The 19665-nt window shown below is 36.9% G+C and overlaps 2 protein-coding genes across 4 annotated transcripts; one reads left to right on the forward strand and one right to left on the reverse strand.

Moving 5' to 3' along the window:
- Positions 1-107: 107 nt before the first annotated feature.
- Positions 108-9466, reverse strand: LOC306849753 (E3 ubiquitin-protein ligase RNF34-like). Of its 3 annotated transcripts, XM_079385034.1 has the most exons (9): positions 9331-9451; positions 7678-7896; positions 6668-6855; positions 6380-6569; positions 4500-4562; positions 4178-4379; positions 3953-3982; positions 3113-3154; positions 258-1920 (listed from the first exon to the last, which is right to left on the reverse strand). In XM_079385034.1, exons 1-9 carry the CDS (start codon positions 9334-9336, stop codon positions 1736-1738), a joined length of 1125 nt encoding a protein of 374 aa, XP_079241160.1. In that variant the 5' UTR covers positions 9337-9451; the 3' UTR covers positions 258-1735. The 3 variants fall into 3 exon arrangements, with proteins under 3 accessions (XP_079241161.1, XP_079241160.1, XP_079241162.1); XM_079385035.1 differs by lacking the exon at positions 3113-3154 and having other exon boundaries at positions 108-1920; XM_079385036.1 differs by lacking the exons at positions 3113-3154; positions 3953-3982 and having other exon boundaries at positions 9331-9466.
- A 53-nt stretch (positions 9467-9519) lies between these two features.
- On the forward strand, positions 9520-19441 carry LOC306849894 (anaphase-promoting complex subunit 5-like). The gene is made up of 17 exons (XM_079385268.1): positions 9520-10500; positions 10826-10905; positions 10985-11088; positions 11673-11895; positions 11997-12057; positions 12389-12490; positions 12566-12756; positions 12893-12974; positions 13598-13690; positions 13876-14057; positions 14877-15012; positions 15092-15166; positions 15311-15432; positions 15881-15988; positions 17867-18014; positions 18158-18320; positions 18404-19441. Exons 1-17 carry the CDS (start codon positions 10300-10302, stop codon positions 18613-18615), a joined length of 2283 nt encoding a protein of 760 aa, XP_079241394.1. The 5' UTR covers positions 9520-10299; the 3' UTR covers positions 18616-19441.
- Positions 19442-19665: the final 224 nt, after the last annotated feature.

Genomic DNA, 19665 nt, shown 5'->3' on the forward strand with positions numbered 1-19665 from the left:
TGAAAAGTGAAGTTATTTTCCAAAAAAAAAGTTCATACGCAAATGTATCTATTAGATTAAATATGAAATTGAAATTGTTGCTTAAAGCAGGGACCATTTTCAATGTTAAGAGCCATAGGTAAACCATTTTACTTTCGTAATCTTGCATACAAGTGAAAAAGTAGAAATGTTCAAAAAGAAAACTTTGGTTTCATACCGATTTAATGAGAAAGTAAAATTTGACATTTAAGAATCACAATGCAGTACAAATCTTTCTTAGCACTTTTATTGAAGTACCACAAGGGTACCTAAGAACATACATACTGCGTCGTCTTGTTAATTCTATATTAAAGAAACAGCAACTGAAGAAACAAATATCAAGATACTTTTTAAGAAAAATAAACTTATCTGAATAGGCATATACATAGGAATAAAAGATATGTCAAGGTTAAACAAGAATGTAATGAATCTGAATTTACACCATAACATTACATGAATCCCTTATAATCTAAAATGCCACACAAAAAGAAAGGCTGGTATTGCTGTGCTGTCTGAGTGAAGCATTCATTTGTCAGCGCTATGCAATGTGCCATGATGCAGCGTTTAATAAGGTTTATCACAGAAGTGAGTAAATGGCTACAAAATATGGGTAGATCATTTGTATGGGCATCTCTCTCTCAAGTGGAGTCCTTATTTTCATTTCATTTCTTTTTAAGGTTTTCCAACTTAAACACATCAATTCAAGTACTAACAATAATGGAAAAGCAACTGAAGACAGAGGAATACATATTTGGCACCTAAATCATCCCTCTTGTTTTACACTGTGCATTTTGATTAAGTTATTGTTACTTTGCACATACATAAAATGCACATTTTCGAATTAGATTGACTCACAGTTACACTGTGCCCATTTATGGTCCTACTTTGCATACAAAACAGTTCTATCCCTTCTCATTTATCACCACTTACACTGATTTAACAACAGGTTTCTAGGCTGATTTTCCAGTCACATACTCAGTGTCGCATGACCCAAAAGAACAGTGGTGACTGAGAAACTAGCAAATGTTCTTAGACATTTGACAAAGAAAGGAAGTCATATGTTTAAACAAACAAAAAACAGAGGACTGCTGAATCCAGAGAAGAATGACCTGTTGTGTGCCACAAAACATGTTCATTATGCCACTTATGAAATCACTGACTGAATGGTACCAGTATCAAGTTAAAAGGAGGTACAATGTAACTTGTAGGAACTCCAAAACTTTGGTCAAAAATCTACACAAGGCTACACAATCCAAATGGGAAACAAAAGCCCATTCACAGATGTTGCAACAAAAATGGAAATAAAAGAACAGGAACATTCAGATCCTGAGTTATGGCGCATGATGATGAACACACTTGAGTAATTCTCATTATTTTGAGTTTCTCACAGTGCTCGCATGTAACAGGTGAGCAGAATGTCTTCAAAGCTGTAGGACATCAAGGCAAGGCTGTGAGGTGTTGCTGCTAAACAATTGCATATGATTACAGAGCCTCTTTAACGAGCTTGTGGAATGTTTTTATTGAAGCATTTATTGACAAAGCCATTGCCGACCACTGTCTGAAGGCTTCCTGAAACTTCATGAAAAATTAAGCAGATAATTTTATCTTCTTCACTGATCCGATGTAAAGACGGGAGACTTGCTGAGCATGTCCTCATTGAGTCTCTAATGCAAAATGGTCCGCAGGTGGAGCGGGATGGGATGTTCTCCCAGCAGTATTAAGACTTGAAAACATGCACAGCCCTGATAACGTATTGTCTGCAGATAGGGCATTCACTCATGCGCTTCCCGCATTTAGTGCAGGTGACCATGTGACCGCACTCCAGCAGCACGCAGTCAATTATCGCGTCCATACAGATGCGACACAGGTTGTCGTCATTTGATAACTGGGTTTTGCAACCATCTGCAGTGAGAGAGAGAGGGGGGAAAAAAAGAAAGAAAAAGATATCAATACTATAGGTGCCAATCTCTCTGTAAGGACAGGATCTTGAGTAAAGCCCAAAGTATACTTAGTATTTTTACACATTTTGCACTTAGATTTTTATTTTTTGCAGTAAATATTTTTGTTTATACAATTGGAAAAGAAACCCAGGACAACATGTATAAATACATATTTATCACTCATAACTTTTAAAGAGAAAAAGCATTGACACTGGACAAGGCTGAATCTTTGTAGCGCACATGTCGAGCACTTGCGTTCACGCACGCTGTCAAAAGGAGTACTATGAAAGGCTGAGCGTTTGATTGTGTGCCTAAAAAAAAAAAAAAAAAAAAACACAGAGGTATACTTTGGACTTTAATCAATGGGTTCATTTCATGTATGATGAACCAAACACAATCAAAGATGGCCACCACTCAAATTGAATGCCACTAGTGATGCACCCAAATTATGGCAACAAAAATATTCATCCGAAATGGCAAAAAGAAAACCTAATTTTCTTTTTGGAGGACCGAAATCATTATTTGAAACTGTTAGCGTTTCTCCGATGAAGTGTTTTGACTGTCAGCATCTATTTCGTACGCAAAATGTGTAAAAGTAAAAAGGTCAGCAAACTAGTGGGCACACTTTACTGTGACCAAAAATTATGCTTTAATAGCATGAATGTAAAATTCGTTAGAGTGAAATAACTTTAACATCTAGTTTATTACCTGTGAACATGACTTTCTGAATAGCATACAGAGTTCACGTACTAAATTACCTAAATTTAATTACCAAAATGTTATTTTCTGTATCACAGTTTCGGTTAAAAAATAAATAATTTTGGTGCATCACTACGTCCCAACTATTGCATTGTGCAATTTATTTGAACCCTAGTTATACAACATCATAATACTTGATGAAGGGCACAGATAGAATGGTATAATGGGGGTAAAACATCACATTTGTATGACTATTAACCATACCAGTAAAATGCATTATTAATAATTTATTGCAGAATAAAGAATGGTACTATATTTCTTTCCTTTATTCTTTAAGAGTACATGCTATCTGGCAGTGGCCATGCAGGGAAGGGGTTTAAAGTGCATTGATATCACAAACTTCAGTGCACCGGTGGGTGTGACCAGGAAACATTTCCACCAATCGCAAGCCTTACCTCCGATTCCGCCATTGCAGATTGGAGGGGGATAAGCTACCACTTAAGTGGGAGGAGCAAAGCACAGCTATTAGATTCGGCTATGAATTAAATAATTAAACAATCTATTTAATTTACTGGTAAAACCTAAGCTAATTATTAATGAAATCAATAAAAATCCTACACCTAAAAAGGCAATTTTCAGCTTCAGCAGATTTTTTCAGAGTTCATCCATCTCATCAATCCATCTCATGAACACTTGACAATAAAACACGGAACACACAACTCTATTATACATTCACAACATTTACTTATTTTTTTTTTTATTCATTTCAAATTTGCACATATTAGACCTCTACACACATAATTGTCTATATTATATATTGTGTTTTTGCTATTTTGTACATTGCCTATTTGTATATTATTCTTTTATTATCTGTGTCCTGTCCTGTTGCTGTCTTTCTGTTGCACTGTGGAACTTCTGTCACTACAACAAATTCCTCGTATGTGTAAACATACCTGGCCAATAAAGCTCATTCTGATTCTGATTCTGAGTTCTCTCAACTTTTAAGTTTTATAAACTTAAAACAAGTTCAGAAAACTAAAAAATCTGGTTGCCTTAAGTTCTCTCAACTTTTGATTTTTTACAGCACTGTAAAAAAAAAAAAACTTTTTAAGTTTGGTCATCTTTTTAAAGCAACCAGATTTTTGAGCTTTCTCAAATGGTTGTTTTAAGTTTATATAACAAAAATTTGAGAAAACTAAAAAAATCTGCTGAAGCTGGTTGCCTTGATTAAGTTTCCTCAATTTTATTTTTTACAGTGTATGAACTTTAAGTCAGACTGTGATGTAATTTCTTACCTGCAGTGATGGGGTTGCTCACATTTTCCACTGACAGACAAAAAGATAAAACATTTTTAATTTTTTTTATTTAGGAACAATATTTTTTAAGAATATTTGTAAATAATTTTTTTCTATTATTATTCAATTTACATACAGTTGGCATTTATGTAAAAAAGTTAATCTTAGACTGTGTGTTGTGTATATGTGCGGCAATGTAAGTGCAGCTCTGTATATAGCACTCACTAGATTTGCGATTGTCCTCGTTTTCCCGGTAAAGCCTCCTGACACGCTCCACCAGCTCACACTTCTCACAGCAGCCGGAGAAGCTCACAAAGTTCCTCGCCAGGATTTCCTTTAGCTGCCGTACGGTCAGCTGCTCCACGTCATCAAGAGACAACAGGTCTGACAGAGAAGCTCTAGCCCGCCGCCGCGTCTGAGGACTAACCTGATGGTAAAAATACATTATAGTCATATTGTCAATGCAATTTCAGAAATTATTATAGTCAATAATTACCGGAAATGACCATGTCATTCCTTTCAGTTTTCACTTAGTGACTTAACTCACCTCAGGCGTGTGTTCTGTCTGGTCAAGGTTAAGGAGTGAGACTGAAGTGGAGTCCTCAATATCCTATCAGCAAGGAATGTTTAAACAGAAAGAGTATAATTAGCTCCATGCAAAGCCCCTACAGCTTTAGCAAGGATTCCTGCCACAAGTCAACAAGCAAGAAGCATCTTTCAAGTTTGGCATCATTTCAGTTTTTTTGTTAATAGAGGTTTAAATGGAATGAAGTGTACTTCCAAAGCCAACAGTGTGCAAACCAGTTCTGCCACACGCCTTTTGAAAACGAACTAATGTTACACTTCTGCACCCTGGATCAGCTGAGGAAGAGGCCATGTTTCACATGAAATACTATACTGCTCTGGTATCTGAGCATATGCTCAGGAACATAAACAGTAAGTATTAAGTTTCAAACAGCACTATGCTATTATAGTCACATGGTTTTGTCATGTTGCATGCTCAATTTAGTGCTGTACATTTATCATCTTAGAGAAAAATAACATTTCTCAATTTTATTTCAATTGTGCAATGTTTTAGTTATTAAATTAATCAAATGTAATACAAACATTTATGTAACTTAAGGAAAAACAAACATATTACTTTCAGTTCATTAGACACAAATAGGAAGCTTGAGTCAAGTGCATATAGAACATTTGTATTCTGGAATGTATGTAAATGTGTTGTTCCAAACTAGGGCTCAGTGACATGTGAAAAAAATACAAATTTGACAAATAATCACCATACAGAATATCTAATATCTGATTATGTTGTCTACCCGCCCTGCTCACACAGTGTTATTAAAATTAGTTTGAAATGAATTTCATTTTGTGAGGAGAACTGCTGAAGAAAATCTCATTTTAGATTCACGATGAAAGTCGACATTTTTATCGTGATTCTAAAATTATAAACAGTGCGCGTTGAACGCACAGAGGTATGTGTCTTCATTAAATTATTTTTTCATAAGGTCCAATGTTTATCTTTTATCACCAAATTAGACATATTTCATTTTGCCTTTTAGTTTAATTTCCTTAATTATAACATTTCACTGTTTTTAAACCTGCAGTCAAGCTATAATGTTTATTATATATTTAATTTAATGGAGCTGCCAACACTGGAAACTCTGACAGCACTTAATTCAGCAAATATTCAGAAACAGGTGCAGTTATACATGCGTAACAATTAAATTTTTTCTATTACTATATAACTTTTGCTATACAAGTAGTCCTATTATTGTAAAACTGCAAATCGAAATACTTAAGCCCCGTTTCCACCGCAGGAACGGGGATCTAAATAAAGTTCCGGGTACAAATTTGCCCCTCAGAAAGTCCCTGCTCGTGAGGTAGTACTTTTTCAAAGGTCCAGAACTTTCGGGGGCGGGAAATGGGCGCTGAACATGCTGATTGGTTGAGTTCATGCAGCATTGCATTTCAACCACTATATTTTTTGAGTGAGCTCCACGCGATCACCGGGTGCTCAGTGCTCATGTATCCCACTGAGAGGAGCATAACCTCGGCTAGTCCTTCTCACATTTATTTGCTGCTGGTTCTGATGTCTCTGTAGTGGTTAAACATGAGATATAATTCGCTTTGGGTAAATCTAACAGGTAATCTTTGGTCTTTAGTCTATTATTCTATTAATCTATTAATATGTTAAAATGAAAATGAAAAGAGGCAATGCTGTTTGATATAATAATTTGTTTCATTGTAACGTGCATGAACTACATTTCCGTGGCTATTAATATGTTTAAATGAAAACAAAAAGAGGCAGTGGCGTTTGATATCATATTTCATCCTATTGTAAATACAGTGAGGAAAATAAAAAAAGTTATTAAAAAGTTTTTAAAATAAGACAAATCACTACCTATTCCAAATGTATACAGGACACACCTGATTGCTGTTGCTCCAACTGATTGGTTCTCCTTGAGTTGGAGAGAGTGCTGAGAGATGGGAAGTGGGCTCTTCCATTGAAGGTGGTGGGCTATACAGGGGGCGTGACTGCAGAGAGGGTGTGTCTGGATCATCCTCACTTTCTGCCCCTTGATGGCAAAGCACCAAGTCCACAAGGTCCTGCTTCTCCCTAAGAAAACATTTTAAACATTCAAAAACACTAACAATATTTACATAATATACCCAATTATTAATAATGCTAACTTTCTAATGTCTGTGCAAAAGTACCTGCAGGTATCAGTGTTAATGTTGCGTAACGTGAGGTACTGCCGCAAGTCTTTAACACGCAGACGCATGAGCTGGGGACGCTGGAATGCAGTGCCCTTCAGCAGGTGACAAGTCGTGCATCGGCGCAGGTTTTCCTGAAGTACCGAGCACAGCGAACAAAAACTCTTCTTACAGTCACAACAGATGTGCTACAGTGGAGAAAAAGAGAGTATGTACTGAATCAAAAGGACAAAATGCAAGGTTATAATGGTAAAGTAATTGCAATGTTAACTATAGTGTGTTATTCAATGTTACATTTAAAGTAAATAGATTTAAAATGTACTAAAATGCAACTTCATCATTACAATTGTACAATTACAAATACATATAAATACATGACAGACAATTGAATTTACATCAAATTTTAGTTTACCATAAATGCTCGATACAGTCAGCAGTACATTTAAACCATATTTCAAAGATGTACTTAAGTCCTACTTACGGGAAAGCAATAAAAAAAATCAGCATTTATTTATAACCTTTCACTAGAATACGTTTTCATTTAATCTCAAAAATAAAAAAAAGATTTCTGCATTTTAGTCCATGTAAATTAGATCTATATGAGTTACCATATTCCTAAAATTGATCAAACAAACTTTTAGTAGATTTGAAAAATGCAGTCTTTCTCTTCTATGGAAAATAGGCCCAAATACTGAGGATTCGTCTTGCATGCAGGGTAGTATAGAAATGTTTGTCAAATCAAATTATATACAGAATGAAAACATCCCTTTCCTTAATACCACCCACTAACTATTTTTGTCAGGCTATGACTCCAGTTTTGTTTAAAACAAGTACAAGCCTGTCAACATGGACCCAACTTCCTGATTTAGTAGGACATATGTCAACATTAACAAAGAAAATCGTGTTTGTCAAAGTGTTTCATGCCGTCTTTAAACTAATAAATGTTTTTAGGATTAATGTGCAAAGCAAATGCGATGGAATGGCAGTGGCAGGTGTGCAGGTCTCCCTACCCTCCTCCTAAAGACAGAGAAGGCTTGTCCACAGGCCTGACACACCAGACTGGTGCTGGTGGAGTTAGTGGGCGGGTATGTGGAGTATCCTGCAGTGGGAGCGAAACGAAACGGCCCCGCACCTGCCCCAAAACCTGGCTGCTGCCCTCTAACGGCCCCGGTACCCATCACCTCATTCAGCAGACCACAGCATGATGCCCACATGGACGAGGCCCCCGCCTGCACGGAAAACAAAAGACTTTAAAAACATACAAAGAAAATGATCTTCAATAAGTCTTTTTCAAACCTCTGAGCTTCTATTAAGAGTAGGAGTATAACAACATACCCAAGTCATTATTCAGTACACAATACTGACCTTATGACATAATACTCTCATTTTAACATTTTAAACAAAGCTAAAATAGTTAATTTATGAAATTAAAATGATAATTTTTAAGATATGGTTACTTCAAAGACTTATGATAAAGTTAACAATAGGTAGTTTATTATAACCAGAATAAAAATGTTCATGATTAGACATGTTTACACTCTGTCCCTGACTACATACACTGAAAAAGTTTAATATTTTTATCATTTAATGCATTTTATGTAATTAAGAATAATTAAAGTCACTGTGAAATCAAAATGGACAATTCTTCTTAATAGATTATTGCAGTGTTTATTATTATAAATCACTTATTCATACACATTTTTTAAAAACCCATGCACCTTGAGAATCTTTACTCAAACTAATTTCCCTTATAATAGGGGAGAAAAGGCGATTACTACTTCGGACTTCCATTTCATGCCAACTTTATTAAACATGGGAGCTCAAATGTTTGCTCTTCTAGATTTATTTATTTCATATTTGATGCACTCTTTGTATGTGCATCAATCTTTGTTTATATGTAAATAAGGGCCAAGATTAAAATGAGTGTAAACTAAATTGGCTGATTCATATAGTTGCTATCCACAATACATTTTATTGCATTTTTGTAATTAAATATATTGTGACACAATATATGGTTACACCTCTCCAACATGTAAAAACTGCAATTGTGCATGATAACAATAGTAAATCTGAGCTGCTGTGCCTTATTATCCCACATTTTCTAGGTCATTCAGAATGCCCTGCTCTGAAATAGTTCCCATTGACTGGGATCAATCCCATTAGAAAGGGATGGGAATAGGACTAAGCCATAACAAGAGATTAGTGTGCTTTAAATGACTTCTGACTGCAGCCAGAGCTCTTAGTGACACTCAACAGAGAGTAACCATGGTGTTTTTATTTTCATAGGGAGCCAGCATGATAATCAACTCCCAATTGTGTCATTGTGTGGCACAGTGAAGGATTGGTCCTGTTGCTGGGTCTCACCTCCCAACAAATGAAGAGATACAAACAAACAGCCACATTAATGATCATTGCATCTAATACTTGAACACTGACATTCAACACATAAATGATATTAACTGCTAGATGCTGACTGATACATAATTAAGACATGTCATCAATGCACAAAATCACACAGTGCAAAATATGCATGAACTGCTAAACTGGAAATCAGTTGGTATCGAGCTGATAGCAAAGGCAGCAGATTATTAATGCTAGCATGATACACAGCCAATACAGAAACAAGTTAAAAACTAAACGAGTATGATGAGAAATGACTGTACCTTCATAGCAACTCCAGAACACCGCGGGGAGTCACCCAGCTGTATGTTAAGGCAGCCTGGCCATCGCTCGTGAACAGCTTCAGTCGCACCAGGATCGCTATGCAACTGTAATGAAGCGTTCTCAGCCAATCACAGCGGTGGAAATCCTGTGACGCAATAACAAACAGCCAATCATCTCTTACCTCCACTAGTACTGCGGAAGTTCGTGCAGTGGCATGAGAGTAGTTTCTATTGCGCATGGAATGGAATTGCTTTGTTTTTTTTTAATAAGTTTAGCATGATCGTTTGATCTCAGGTATTATTTGTCTCAGAAATATTTATATAATTATCTGAGTTATAAGTATATACAACTGTAATAAGCAATATGTAGCCAAATAAATAAAAACATTGCTGTCAGAGTTTGTTCTCTAGTCGCCCACGGGAATCGATGTATCGGCGCTCTGCATCGCGTACTAAAACGTAACAGCATTTTTCTATTGAACAGATTTTAAAAAAGCTGATTTAAACGATTCATCCACATCGGACTTGGGTCTCGAGTTTCATTCAACCGCGATCAGACTCGCAACGATCCGTGTTGATAGTTCAGCCACTCATTGATACGAACATAATCGATTCATTTGTGCTCTACACCGCGCCCTGAAACGTGAACGGAACTGGAGGGTATTTTGAAGAAATATCTCCGTCAGGTTGTTAGCAAATGATCCACATGAATATGATCACTATGATTACTAACCTTACGCATCAAACATAGCGGTTGCTATTATTATAGATTTCCACATGTAAGAAAGGTTTGCCATTATTGCATTTGAAACGCCGTTGATGTTTTACCATATTAGCAATATAATGTAGGATAGATTATTTTAGCTTATCCCAAAACAGCACAGTTACCGTCGTTATTAAACTATATAATTTACTGCACCGATACACCTCATTTTGCTGATCCTTGAGGAATATAAGTCCAGAGAGGCCATGGCCAGTGTGCATGAAAGCTTGTATTTCAACCCCATGATGACAAATGGTGTTGTTCATGCCAATATCTTCGGTATAAAGGATTGGGTGACTCCTTACAAGATTGCAGTATTATCTTTACTCTATGAGATGTCCACAACCAAACCAATGGCGCTTCTAGACAGAAGACTCCTGAACAAACTCATCCTACCTTTACAACAGGTATGATTAATAATTTCTTTAACGGTCTTGAGTATAACGTTACTCTAGAATACTTGCATGTCCGTTAAAGTTCACTAAAAGTGTATTTTAAATATGTAATAGTAATGTCGTTTAAATGTATATTAAATACAGTACTTTTTGACGTCTTTAATATTTATATAATATTCATATTGGCTTGCTGATGCATGTGCATACAAGCATTTGTGTTAACTACTATTCTACTGAAATTCGTGTCATGCATTTAAATAACAATTCAATACAATTAAGAACGCTTATTTTCACACACATGTTGAGCACGTGTTTGATTTGTGTTTGTGATGACCAGGGTCCAGATTTGACTCTAGAGCAGTTTCTGAAGATGGTAGAGGAGTGCTGTCTTCGCATGGCCAATGCTGTTAAACTCAGGTATAAAGAACTGTTCGGCTTTAGTCGGATTTAATTTGATGAATATTTTATAAATAAACCATGGCCTTCTGTTTTTCAGGTTGTTTTTAATGGCTGATGGAGAACTGCAGGATATGGAGCACTTTTTTACTATCCTTCCCAATGCTTTCAGTGACTCGGAGGCATTCAAAACTAGTGTTGTTGGTATGAATGTGTTTCTTTCAGGGCCATAACCACCATTCCTATCACACATCTCCCAATTTAAGAGTTCTGTGACCAGATTCACACAAATATTAAGAAAAAAAAGTATAGGAAGTTGTTAGATTATAATATTAGACATTTGTAAAGGTCTTGAGTTCGAAATTTTCGCACGTTAAAAAATAAATAAGACCTCACGTTGTGTCAATCACGTTTACGTCTTTAAAAAAATCAGATCAGGTTCGATTTTTTTGCATCCGTTGCAAGCATTTTGATAGGAAAGGATGACGATTCAGAAAAAGTTCAGTGGCCTTAAGAATGCAGTTATTCTTAAGAAATTCTAAAAATATTTTCTTATAATATTTTTTACATACTCATGAGTACATACTTGTACTTAATAAGGCAGATATGTATACCAATTTTTAAATAGAAAAATATTCATAATGTAAAATGTGTGAGATTAAAAGATTTAAGAACTATTTTGGCAATACAGAGTATCCTTAATTTCAATAAATGTTAGAATGTGAAAATAGTAGTTAAGAAGAACTTTATTCTGAAGACCTTTGATCACTTTCTCTCTCTGTTTCTAGGTCTGTTCATGCGTCAGATGCTGCTGGCCTACAATAAACTGTCCTTCAGTCAGGTGTATAAGCTGTACAAGTCCCTGCAGCAGTACTGCCATCGTGGCAATCAGCCCGAACCGTCCGCTTTGCCTGCTGAAGACATGGAGCTGACGAGCAATGAAGATCCCAGCACTGACCGCATAGACAAAGACGAGCTGGACACAGCATCTCTACACCAGTCCGAGCTGAGGTCAGAGGAATAACATGTTACTTGTGTTATTAGTGCAATCAGGGCTGTATTAATTGAATTAGACTGAATATGACGAGGGTTTAATTTTCTGTTTTCATCAGATCTGACAAGACCCGAGGTCCTTTATCTCAGAAACAAGCAGAGTTCTTTCTTGCACGACAGGTTTGTTACAGAGTCAGGAATTAATTTTTCCATTAAGGGCAATATTTGCACCCTGGAATTGATTTCCAGTGGGGTGCATTTTTTTCTTTAACCTTCTTAGGGCAATTTTTATGATTACCTTATTATATTTGACTGTTGTCATAATCTATCTAATTTATTGTGCAGGTACAGTTTTTCTTTTGGCGTCAGTATCTTGAATTTGGGTGGCATTTTTGCCCCAAACCCTGAATAATTTCTGACCCTGGTTTATTATAACCTAGAAGAGGCTTGACTTTCATTAACACATTTTACTCCATTTAATTATAATCATGTTTTTTTTTCTTCTTCTCAGGCATACCTCCTTAAGAACGATGAAAACAAGGCCATGTCGCCGGCTAAACTACAGGACGAGCTCAACAACATTCTCAAATTCAATCCTGACTTTGCTGAAGCTGTAAGCTGCAATTCTTCCTTTCACAAAACAGATGTTTAATCTTGTTTTAATATATCTGAGTCTGTCTCTCCACAGCATTACCTCAGCTATCTGAACAGCATGCGAGTGCAGGATATCTACATCTCCACTCACAGCCTCCTGCACTACTTTGACCGCCTCATTCTTTCCGGTGGAGAAGGAAAGAGCAACGGAGATGAAGGCTATGGCCGCAGTTTGCGCTATGCTGTCCTGAATCTGGCAACCTTGCATTGTCGCTTCGGACACTAGTGTGTATTAGTTGTCCAGATTATGTTTAGAGCACTGCGTTACGTCAGGAGCATTTTATTTTTGGTGGGAAAAGAGGGAGCAGACAGAATTTTAGCTGCTGAACTGTAACTGCTTTCTGTGCTTGTGTTTGTGCAGTCAACAGGCTGATTTGGCTCTGCAGGAAGCAATCCGCATTGCACAGGAAGCAAATGACCACGTGTGTCTTCAACACTGTCTGGTAGGAACAGATTCTTTGTTCTTCTTCACTATTGATATATGCAGCAGGGATGCATCGCTATTAAAATTCAGGTTGATAAGCTGATTATTATTTTCATGGCCACTAACCAGTAAATAGTCAGTATTCAATTTCTATATTATTTAGTCTAAATAAATTTAAAATAAAACACTAAATACTAAAATCGGGTGTTTTAAATGCGACAAGTGAATCACAGCAATATAATGTAAAATATGAGAGATTGTAAATTTAAATAAAATATTTAATATTAAATTGTATGGTATATTTAATTATTTTCAAAATTAATAGTTAAAAATAATTAGAATATTTAATTAAATTATGCTTTAATTGAGATTTAGATGACAGCAAAGTACTGGTAAATAAGTTAAATGAGCATGAATACTGATTTTGTTTTTTATTGAAAATTTGAAATCTGCAATATTAGACAATAATTGATGTCATACTATGCATCCCTATAATGCAAAATCCACTTTCCATTTTAAAATAGTGCAAAGGGATTTATTAATCACTCCCATTTGATTAACAATTGCATATATTATACGCAATCATTGAAGGAAAAAAAAATATATATATATCAATTTACAGTTTTTTCTTCTTAATTTTAGAGTTGGCTCTACACACTGGAACAGATGAAAGGATCTGATAGTGTGGTATTAACTGAAGATTCTGTGAAAATTGCAGCTCACTTTTGTCTCCCTGTAAGTAACTCTTCAATTGATCCTTTTAAACTTTTTTTTTTTTTTTTTACTCTTTGCCATGTTTGTTTCCTTCAGTAGACAATAAGAAATGGTATTAGCAACAATCCAGTGCATTTTAATCTCTTGCAAGCCAAGGTCATTATACCATGAAGTAAATAATTAACACTCCCTGTTGTGTTTTGCAGTATTTGGCATCTCTAGGCATTCAGTCTCTGGTCCAGCAGGGAGCAAAACAGGGCATGCCGGCCAACAAGCTGCTGGACGCCCTGCGAGGAACCGACATCATGCACTGGAAGCAAAGCCTCTCTGAGCTGATTGAAATCAGTCTGGCACAGACCACATCTATATGGAGGATGTATGGCAAAAGGTCAGATAACGCAGATTCTGGATGCATTCAGTCTTTACACCAAGGGTGTCAAATTCAGTTCCTGGAGGGCCACAGCCCTGCAGAGTTTAGCTCCAACCCTAATTAAACACACCTGATCCAGCTAATTAGGTCCTTCTGGCTTATTTGAAAACTAGGTCTGCATGCAAAAACTGAAAAATGCTGCCTTCGGAGGACACATTCCAAGGTAGGAAGGCATCAAGGCACGTCCGAATCCAAAGTTAGCTTCACTTCCCCTCTCATGAGATGCCTTCATCTGATCGATTTTTGAAGGCAGCATAGCTGTATCCTTCTCTGCCTTTGATGTCCCACAATCCTGTGCGTTCCGTTCCGTGACGGTTGAGCTAAAAATTAAAGATGGCATCTGAAAGTTGTGTTTGGTGGTTAGTTTGTGTGTAAATGTATATTTCTGATTAACTTCTTGCACTTTGGATGTTATTTCTAGCGAGCAATTAGTATTATAGTAATTAAATATTAGTTTAGTTATCACCAAAACTCGTTCTATTTTGTTGTTGATCATTAAACCGTTGCGCTGCCTCAGAAGCCTGTCTGAAATCAGTTTCGTGAGGTGCCTTTGTGCAAAAATGCTGCCTGCAAAGTCTGCCTCATAAGGCAGCAAGTCAGCTGCCTAAGTTTTCGGATTCAGCCTAGATGGGTACGTGTGTTGGAACTAAACTCTGCAGGGCTGCGGCCCTCCAGGAACTGAGTTTGACACCCTGCTTTAAACAGACTGTAAGATCTTCCATTCTGCAGAGTTTGGTTTTATGTTATTTAAGCAGAATTTATTTGTGTTCTCTGTAGCACTATGGCACGGCAGCAGGCACAGCTTCTGTTGAACATGAACAGTCTGGAGCCGGTGAACTTTAGTGTGCAGCAGAACAACACTGAGGCCTTTGCCATCGCTCTCTGTCATCTGGCTGAACTCCATGCCGAGCAGGTACCTGAACTTCCACACAACTACATGAATTTAAATATATGTTATATGCTACATTTTAGCATGTTTTTTTCATCTTCAGGGCCTTTATGCTGTTGTGAGTGACATCATGAAACACTTAAAGCAGCAGTTTCCTCCTCATACCCAGCATGCCAAAGTAAACCTATTGAACAAAATACAGACTTGCTCAAGTACTGATCAGCAGCAGTTCCAATTAAGAATGTTTTTTCTTTTCTCTCTCTCTCTCTCTCTCTCTCTCTCTCTCTCTCTCTCTCTCTCTCTCTCTCTCTCTCTTTAACAGCTCTGGATGCTGTGTGATCTAAAGATTCAGTTTGAGAAGGCTATGAATGATGGGAAATACCACTTGGCTGAACCCCATGTCACAGCTATCTCTGCCTTAAACAGTACTGAGGGATTGTACAGGTAGATAACTGCAGATTTATACTCTTTTAATAGGCTAACATTAAACATGGAAGTCGTGGCCTAATGGTTAGAGAGTCGGACTCATAATCGAAAGGTTGCGGGTTCGAGTCCCCGGCCGGCAGGGATTGTAGGTGGGGGGAGTGAATGTCCAGCGCTCTCTCCACCCTCAATACCACGACTGAGGTGCCCTTGAGCAAGGCACCGAACCCACAACTGCTCCCCGGGCGCCGCAGCATAAATGGCTGCCCACTGCTCCGGGTGTGTGTTCACGGTGTGCGTGTGTGTGTGTGGATTTGTTCACTACTCACTGCTGTGTGTGTGCACTTGGATGGGTTAAACGCAGAGCACCAATTTCGAGTATGGGTCACCATACTTGACAATACGTCACGACTTTAAAACAAAAAACTTTCAAATGTACAAGTGATTGCTAATGTGCTTGTCTGTTCAGGAAAGCGCAGTTGCTGAAAGCTCTGAATCGATCGACTGAAGCCTCTAAGGTTCTCCAGCAGCTGAAGCAGCAGTGTGAGAAGAGCAAGAACACAGAGATGATTATCAGGTGTGTGTTTATGAAATCTCTGTGATCATATTAGATTCAACTCCGTTTGACTTTTCAGTCAAATTATTGCTGGCAATATAATATTTATAATTGTAACAAAAAAAGCTGTAATTTAAAAAAAATGTATGTTAGGAAAAATGGAAAATGAATCATTTTTATTGGACCGTTCATATATACACTATATTGCCAAAAGTATTGGGACACCCCCTTCTAATGAACAAGGTTTGACTACTTTAGTCATTTCCATGAGTACAAATCTTTATGTTTAAGCATATAATGATATTCTAGGGAATTGCATGCTTCGAATTTTATAGCAACAGTTTGGACGGAACCCTTTTCTATTCTAACATGACAGGGCCCTCAGTGTATAAGGCAAGGTTAAAAAAAGAAATGATTGATTCAGTCAGTGTGGAAGAACTTGACTGGTCTGCAGAAAGCCAAGTCCTAATCCCAGCTGAACACCTGTGGTGTGACTTTAAATGCAGACTGTGAGCCAAAAACTCATCACCAAACACCAATGACTTGTACATTTGTGTACAATAATTTTATACACTTCCAAAACTGCTGCAACAGAGATGGAAATACAATTTTTAAATGCATGAATTGTTTCCATCTTTGTTGCCACATTTTTGGAAGTGCCTTCTGCCTTCTTCTATTAGGACTTGGATTTCTGCAGACCAGTCAAGTTCAAGGCAATATACTGGGGCATCTCAAAAAATTAGAGCATCATGGAAAAGTTCTTTATTTTTCGTAATTTAATTTAAAAAAGCAAACTTTCTTATATTCTAGATTAATTGCACACCAACTGAAATAGTTTTTTTTGTTTTAATTCTGATGGTTATGACTTCAGAAGGAAGCTTAGGAAAATAAAAAATTCAGAATATCAAAAAATTAGAATATTCCATTTTGAGCTTGATTAGTTTCATTAATTTTGAGTATAAATAATGAGTACCTCCTGAGCTAGTTTAGAACATGCAACCAGAACTATGGGGAAGACTACTGACTTGACAGTTGGTCCCAGAGTCTGGAGGAAAAGTGGAGAGGCACAGAATCCAAGCTACTTGAAGTCCAGTTTGAAGTTTTCACAGTCAGTGATGATTTGGGACGCCGTGACATCTGCTGGTGTTGGTCCATTGTGTTTTATCAAGTCCAAAGTCAATGCAGCCATCTACCAGGAGATTTTGGAGCACTTTATGCTTCTATCTGCTGACAAGCTTTTTGGAGATGCTGATTTCATTTTGCAGCAGGACTTAGCACCTGCCCACAGTGCAAAAACCACTTCCAAGTGATTTGCTGACCATGATATTACTGTGCTTGATTGGCCAGCCAACTCGCCTGACCTGAACTATTGTCAAGAGGAAGGTAAGTAACATCCGACCAAACAATACAGATGAGCTGAAGGACGCTATCAAAGCAACCTGGGCTTCAATAATGCCTCAGCTGTGCCACAGGCTGATCGCTCCATGCCACGCCGCATTGAAGCAGTAATTCGTGCAAAAGGAGCCCCAACCAAGTATTGAGTGCATAATTAAACCTAATTTGGAGATCTTGAACATTTCTGTTTTGTAAGTCTTTTTTTGATTGATCTTTGAGAAAATATTCGAACTTTTTGAGATACTGAATTTTTAATTTTCCAAAGCTGTAAGTCATAACTACCAGAATTGAAACAAAAGAACTCTTGAAACATTTCAGTTTGTGTGCAATGAATATAAGAACGTTTGCTTTTTTTTTTATTAAATTACAAAAAATAAAGAACTTTTCCATAATATTATAATTTGAGATGCACCTGTAGTGTATATTTTTAAATTGCTGATATATTGTTGAACATGCAGTTGTTCTCTTGTCTATATTGAACTTTTCAGTGTGTTTGTGTGGCAGGGTGATGCTGGCCTCTGCAGAACTTCACTGGGACTCATCTGGTTTTGCAACAGCTCTGCCGTTACTCTTACAAGCTCTTGCTCTGTCACGACAACACAACCTGCAGAGCTTGACCTCAGAGACGCTGTTACACCTGGCATTTACACAGGTACACCAACATACAAGACTCATTGAAATGAGAATTAATTGAAGTGTTTTTATGTACACCTGTGTGTTTGTTGTTTCTAAAAGATGAAGAAAGAGTGCAATTGTCCACTAGGAGTGTCTGATATTGATCATCTCTCTTCACAGCTGATGTTGGGGATCCCGGAGCAGGCTCTTGTACTGGTGCAGGACGTGTTGGAGTCGGTTTTGGCTCACGGGTCTCTGATAGACAAGGGAAGAGCTCTGCTTCTGGCCGCTCGCTGTCAGATGGCTTTAGCAGGAGCTGCTACAAAGGAACGCAGACTGACTGGTACTGCCCGAGTCATGTTTGTCACCCATCTCACTGTATTCATGTCATAATTCATGTTTGTCATGTTTGTTTCTTTCCTGCAGCTGTGAAACTATCTGTGCACACTTTGGATGAGGCAGCTGTGTATTTCTCTCAACTTGACTGTAAAGAGCGTATGAGAGACATACACTACCTACAGGCACGCTTGTATCACTCCCTCGGCAACATCTCTCAACGCAACAAATGTGCCATGCTCTTCCGCCTGCTGGATCAGGAGCTGCCGTCGTTTGGGATGACTGTGGTCAATCGTCTTTAGGAAACCTCAGTATCAAATAAATGGTATTTTGTTTGTAAGAACTATTTTCTGACCATTTTATTATACATGCAGGGATGAAGGAAGCAAATTTGCATCAACAACAAAAAAAGATTTTAGCCATATTTTAAAAAATTCATAAAAAGACAATCAAATTGTTTTCTGCAAAACTTTCCACCAGATTCTTGTTCTGCATCTCCCCAAGTACCACTGAGTTGATTTTCGTGGTGTTTTACTGTATAATTTTTTAATAATTGCATACCAGTCATAACAAATGCTATTTACATTGATATAGAAATATTTAAAAAATTCATAAAAAGATAAATTCAAATTGTTTTCTGCAAACTCTGTTTACAGATTCTTGCTCTACAACTCCCCAAGTACCACTGTGGTGATTTCTATGTTGCTTCATTTTTTAATAATTGCATAGGCCTATCAAACTCATGACCAATGCTATTTACTACCTCACAAAGACATATTTAAAAAATTAATAAAAGGATCAAATCAAATTGTTTTCACCAAAAAAAAAAAAAAATCACCAATATGCAATTATTTCAAAAAGATACTGTAAAGCAACACGAAAATCACCTCAGTGGTGGAGTTTGCAGAAAACAATTTGATTTTATATTTTTATGATTTTTTTTAATGTCTATAAATACCATTAAACAAGAAGTGCCTATAAAGTGTTTTTTAATCAGCCTATTATTATCGATTAATTGCCCGTGGTTTCAGTTTGATAAACGATCAGACCCACTCTTAAAAAAAAGTTTAAAAGAGTGCAGTTATATTACACAGAAACGTTGCAATAAATACTTTTTATGGAGCTGTTATATCAGTGTGTGGACATTAAATTTGTTCTTTTGCTATAATTTCATCACATCACAATTGCGTTTTACAGTAAGCCCATTAAACATAAAAAAAATATAATTAACAACTGAAAAGGTTGCTGATTAAAGAAGTGTGAAATATCAATAATCTTTTTACGATCACATTTTTATGTTTGTTTGTTTTTTTTTCTCTGGGATCCTGCTGGCCTTTTTGGCAGATCTTCAA

Source organism: Barbus barbus (genome assembly GCF_936440315.1).
Source record: "Barbus barbus genome assembly, chromosome: 29".
NCBI lineage: Eukaryota > Metazoa > Chordata > Actinopteri > Cypriniformes > Cyprinidae > Barbus > Barbus barbus.

Excerpts from the sequence above, each read along its gene's own strand:
- LOC306849753 (XM_079385034.1), bottom strand. Across the intron at positions 4,563-6,379 it reads GTTGGAGCAACAGCAATCAG|GATATTGAGGACTCCACTTC; the intron begins GTGTGTCCTGTA and ends CCTTGCTGATAG. Across the intron at positions 3,155-3,952 it reads GAGCAACCCCATCACTGCAG|TGGTAGCTTATCCCCCTCCA; the intron begins GTAAGAAATTAC and ends CTCCCACTTAAG.
- LOC306849894 (XM_079385268.1), top strand. The coding sequence starts at position 10,300 with ATGGCCAGTGTGCATGAAAGCTTGTATTTCAACCCCATGATGACAAAT. Across the intron at positions 15,167-15,310 it reads CTCATACCCAGCATGCCAAA|CTCTGGATGCTGTGTGATCT; the intron begins GTAAACCTATTG and ends TCTCTTTAACAG. Across the intron at positions 18,015-18,157 it reads TACACCTGGCATTTACACAG|CTGATGTTGGGGATCCCGGA; the intron begins GTACACCAACAT and ends CTCTCTTCACAG.